The sequence below is a fragment of the Myotis lucifugus genome, unplaced genomic scaffold (genome assembly GCF_000147115.1).
Source record: "Myotis lucifugus unplaced genomic scaffold, Myoluc2.0 scaffold_12, whole genome shotgun sequence".
Taxonomy (NCBI): Eukaryota; Metazoa; Chordata; class Mammalia; order Chiroptera; family Vespertilionidae; genus Myotis; species Myotis lucifugus.
Window position 1 is genome coordinate 2,352,814 of NW_005871060.1, and position 4,956 is coordinate 2,357,769.

A 4,956-nucleotide genomic window follows, 5' to 3' on the forward strand; every position below is an offset into this window, starting at 1 on the left:
GAGGCGGGCCAGCCGTGCTCCGAGAGGCGCTGCCACCTGGGGAAGGCGCTCCGGACCCGAGGGCTGCGGGCAGGCCCGAGAGATCGCTCCCAGGCAGACAGCGCCGGAGGGAGCGCCCAGCCCAGCAAAGAGTTAAAGGGAGGGGACGTGGGCTGTCACGCGTCATTGGGCAGATTATGTGCAGCAAACAAAAAGTGTGTGTCTGCGTGCCAGTCAGTCACTGCATCGGGTCCATCTGTACAACTCTCATTCTCTCTCTCTCTCTCTCTCTCTCTCTCTCTCTCTCCTCACTCTCCCATCATTTCACTCTCCCCATCTCTCCAGCTCTCTTCCCTCTCTTTAGGCAGAGCCTACTAGACAGCAATACCAACACCTCCTGACATGGAAATACACTGATACAATAGGCGGAAGAAACACTCCGTAGCATCTCCGGGTTCCAGGTGGCGTTTTTGGCCGTTGCATCCCGACCCGATTACTGGTAAGTCTATTTGCATTGATGCGGGAGGGGGAGGGGAGGAAGGCAGGTTTGGTGGGGAGAGTGGAAAATTCTGTCCCTCGGTTTCCTCAGTATCCAGAAGAGGGGGGGGAAATCGTTGTGGAGGGGATCTCTGCTGCCAATAAGATGATACAAAGGGAGGAGCTGGGAGAGAGCACTTTGCCCGAGAAGCGAGCGGCTGCGGGCGCGCGGCCGCCAGACAATGCCTGCCTCCGGGGGAGGGCGAGCGGCCGGCGGCAGCGCGGGCTTCCCGGCAACCCGGCCGGCTCCCGGAAGGATGCTCGGGCGGGTGAGAGCCCGGGGCCTGGAGGAGGATGCGGAGCTGGGAGAGGTTGGGTGGCAAAGCCCGCCGCGCCGCGCGGAGGAGCCAGCCCCGGCTCTCCCCTCGCCCGGCGCGTATTGTGACCGGCTGGGAGCTCCCGGCGGCGGCGCGGCCCCCAGTCCGCGCGGCGCAGCGAGGATCTTTGCTCCGTATTGTTAGGTGGAACTGCATGTTAATGATCGTGCCCCTGCTGTTGCCCGACGTGACGGGGCGACCTCCAGGCACAATGAAACGCTTGTGTGAAAGAGACTTTTAAAAGGAGAAATTGGGGCATAAAACGCCGAACTGGGGAAATTGAATAGGAGAGAACAGGATTTCGTTGAAAAGGAGATGAGAGGTTCTGGAGGATTTTTAAACACATATATTTAGATTTTCAATTGGAGATTAGAAAGACTACTCTGTGCGGGGTAAAAATGCCCAGAGATAGACGCTGTAGCAGAAAGTAAGTTTCTCCTTTAGGGCTATTCCTCTTATTTCTGTCTGGCAGATACAGCCCAATACTTGACATTTGGGGGGGGGGGGCTGCAGCAGCGTGAATGAAAAAAAAAAAAAAAGAGGCTGACCAAAGTTTCACGCTCTGTTAACTGGGAAGAAAAAAAAAAGCACTACCTTGTAATCACATTTGCAAGATTAATTGGTTAATAGACAGTAAGATAAAAATGGACATTACTAATATCCGTAATGAACAGCTTCTCAGGAAAAGAATTACGTCTACACTTTCCCGATACTTAAATTACACAAAACATACATCAATGACTGCCTATGTTGGCATTAGGAGGGAAAAACCAACGTGGGGGGAGGCCTTTGAATCAATCAGAAAGAGTGAACAAAGCAGTTAGTTCAAAGCTAGTTTAAATTTTAAATACCAGCTCTAGTTATGTTTTTTAAATGATAAACCTTGTAGGCAGTGTCCAGTGGCAAAGGAAGAAAAATGTCAAATGACAGCTTAATAGAGAGCCCTCCATCCAGGCATTACTCTCTCAATTGCTGCGGATGAAACAGCTGGAGAGTCCACCCACGGCTTCCCTAGTGGGGCTGCCCCCTCTCGCTCAGACAGGGTCGGATCTGGGGGAGCGAGAACTCACCAGTCATTAACCTCGCCATATCTCAAACGGGGGACACTTCTGGCCTGCCCTGTACCTCTCCCTTCATGAGGCACACGCGACTCAATCCACCCCCTGTATGACAAGGTATCTGGGATTCACCCTCCTCCATAAATAAGCATGTCGAGAAGAAAATAATTACCTCTGCTTGCTGCTTTTGATTAAAGCCTCCGAGGGACAGTGTTGGATTATGGTAATGAGCCGACATACGTCCCCTCTCGCCCCTCTCGGAGGCTGCAGAGAAAGGTTAGCTGACACGGAATCAGTGGCCCTGACACTCTACTTGAAATCCATTCGCCATGCTCGGCTGTCTCCACCTGTTCGCTAATGCTGCTCCCCTCTTTGGAAGAAAATGAAATAAAATCAGCCCGGGAGGAAGGGAGAGGAGCTTTCTCCCAAGCTTTAGAAGTTTCTTTCAGTCAAGAAAGTCTGTAAAAAATACTATTGTTCTCCCCCACCTTCACCCTTCCCAAATCCTGCCCCATCCACCCCCTAGTTACTGAAAAAAATCTCTCTCTCTCTCTCTCTCTCTCTCTCTCTCTCTCTCTCTCTCTCATCTACCCTGAGTTCCCACTATTCCAGGATCTTCTTAAAAGAAAAGTATTCCTCAGTTGGCATCTTCACACTATGCAGGGTTTAATCTGCTATTGGCTTTATTTCTGAAATAAGAGCTAGACAAAATTCAAGAAAAATCTGTCGAGTAGTTAAAACGCTCTGTCTGGATTCATAAAGGCAAAAGGAGAAATGTAACTCCGTTTGGTGTCCTGTGTGTTTGTCTCCAGGGATGGAGGATTCAGGCATCCAGCGAGGCATCTGGGATGGCGATGCCAAGGCCGTCCAACAGTGTCTGACAGACATTTTCACCAGCGTGTACACCACCTGCGACATTCCTGAGAATGCTATATTCGGGCCCTGCGTCCTGAGCCATACCTCCCTGTACGACAGCATAGCTTTCATAGCTCTCAAGTCCACCGACAAAAGGACAGTTCCTTATATCTTCCGGGTAAGTCTTGGCCAATGCTCGCCAAAAATTGAAAAGGAAACTTAAGCTCAAGTTATTGTCAACTGATTTTCTGGAACAAATGATAAAATTTGATTTGAAATACCAGGTATGTCTAAAGCAGTGCCTTAATTCTGGGCTTTCCTAGTGAATACCTTAACTCTGGGCGTTTTCAGAAGATTGAGGCTATTTGCATAATAAGTACTTTCTGTAAGTATTTTTATCCTAAGTATTAGGCGCAATTGCCTTCCAACATAGTAGGCCTTCTGTTCCCCTAAATAATATTACCCCTTCTGGAAAAGATATCTAGTGCCCGGAGTTTGTATTTACATAAAAATGTTAAAGAAGTATTTTTTAAATCCTCACCCGAGGATATGTTTCCATTGATTTTAGAGAGAGTGGAAGAGAGAGGGAAAGACAGAGAGAAACATCGATGTGAGAGAAACACATTGATTGGTTGCCTCCTGCACATATGGTTTGACAATAAAATTACATTTAATCCATATGTTTAAGTTTAGAGATAAAAGCCCTCTTACTTCCTATTCTTTCTCTACAAATAAAAACTACTGTTTAAGTTAAAATTAGGAAGATGAGTGAAGCCACACAATAATATCTGAGATCTAACCTTTTTATTTCCAAAACGAACCAAATTCCCCCACATTTTTGTAATATGGGATAATTTAGCAGTAAATTCTCAAGAGGTTAACACTAATTTGAATTGGAAGAAAAATTCCTCATTTGATATTCAAGCAATATGTGAAAAAGACTACAGAAATAATCTATGATCGATGCAGACTTTCAGAGGACGACTCTCTTGCCTGCTGGATACACGCACGAGGGTGGGTGCCAACTTGGGTCAAGTTTTTGGAATCCTGATCTCAGATAATTCTTTGGAAAAGAATGACACGCAGGAAATGGCCCTGGTTCCTCTGGCTTCACTCTCTCACAGGAGTCTCCCTCCCCAAACCCCTTCCTTCTTGTATTCTTTCTTTTTTTCTCAACTGTAGGTGGACACCTCAGCGGCAAATGGTTCCTCGGAAGGTCTCATGTGGCTGCGTCTGGTGCAGTCAGCCAGAGAGAAGGAGGAGCAGAACCTGGAAGCCTATATAAAAAACGGACAGCTGTTCTACCGCTCTCTCCGCAGGATTGCCAAAGACGAGGAGTTGCTAGTTTGGTACGGGAAAGAACTGACTGAGTTACTCTTGCTCTGCCCCTCTAGACCCCACAGCAAAATGAATGGTAGGTTGGCTCCAGACCTGTGTGGGGGCCCTTAGCTAACCGCGGAGCAAAGCAGGGAGCGGCGGGGCTCACCCCGGCGCCTGTGCGTGCCTCTCCTCCCTTTGGGCGTCTCTAAGGAAGCTTCCGAGATTAGTCTGTAATGAAGCTGGGGCAGGCAGGTGAGGAAAAGTCGTGGGGGTAGGAAAGTGGACACTTGGCTTAATTACTGCACTCCCCCCAATGGGGGGGGGGAAGTTATATCAGTCGCAAAAGGATCTTCTCATTTCAGGCACCCAGGCCTGAAGAAATGAAGGTGGACTTGTGAAGGGGGTGATGATAAACTGGAGACGATGCTGAGTAATCATTTGGGGTGTGTGTGTGTGTGTGTGTGTGTGTGTGGCGTTTGCTCTCTAAGCAGGGTCGTCCCCTTACACATGCCTGGACTGCAGCCAACGTTTCCAGTTTGAATTTCCCTTTGTGGCGCACCTGCGCTTCCGCTGCCCCAAGAGAATTCACAGCGCGGACAGGAGCCCCCAAGACGAGCAAGGCGGCGGCGTGGGCACCAAGGACCACGGGGGCGGCGGCGGCAAGGACCAGCAGCGGCAGCCGCCGGAGGCGCCCTTGGGCCCGGGCCCCAAGTTCTGCAAAGCCGGCCCTCTCCACCACTACCCGGCCCCCTCCCCCGAGGGCAGCAACCCTCCGGCGACCGGCGGCGGTGGCGGCGGCGGCTCCAAGCCGTCCACGGACTTTCACAACCTGGCCCGGGAGCTGGAGAACTCGGGGGGAGGCGGCAGCTGCTCCCCGGTGCGGAGCCTGA

General features: G+C 50.3%; 1 protein-coding gene across 1 annotated transcript in view; it reads left to right on the forward strand.

The window, feature by feature from the left end:
• The first annotated feature begins 229 nt into the window (after nt 1–229).
• PRDM8 (PR/SET domain 8) overlaps nt 230–4,956 on the forward strand; it is a 6,528-nt gene continuing 1,801 nt past the window's right edge. The window contains 4 exon segments of the mRNA XM_014452109.2: nt 230–478; nt 2,704–2,924; nt 3,929–4,160; nt 4,558–4,950. Of these exon segments, the coding sequence (XP_014307595.1) occupies nt 2,706–2,924; nt 3,929–4,160; nt 4,558–4,950 (844 nt within the window). The 5' untranslated portion in view covers nt 230–478; nt 2,704–2,705.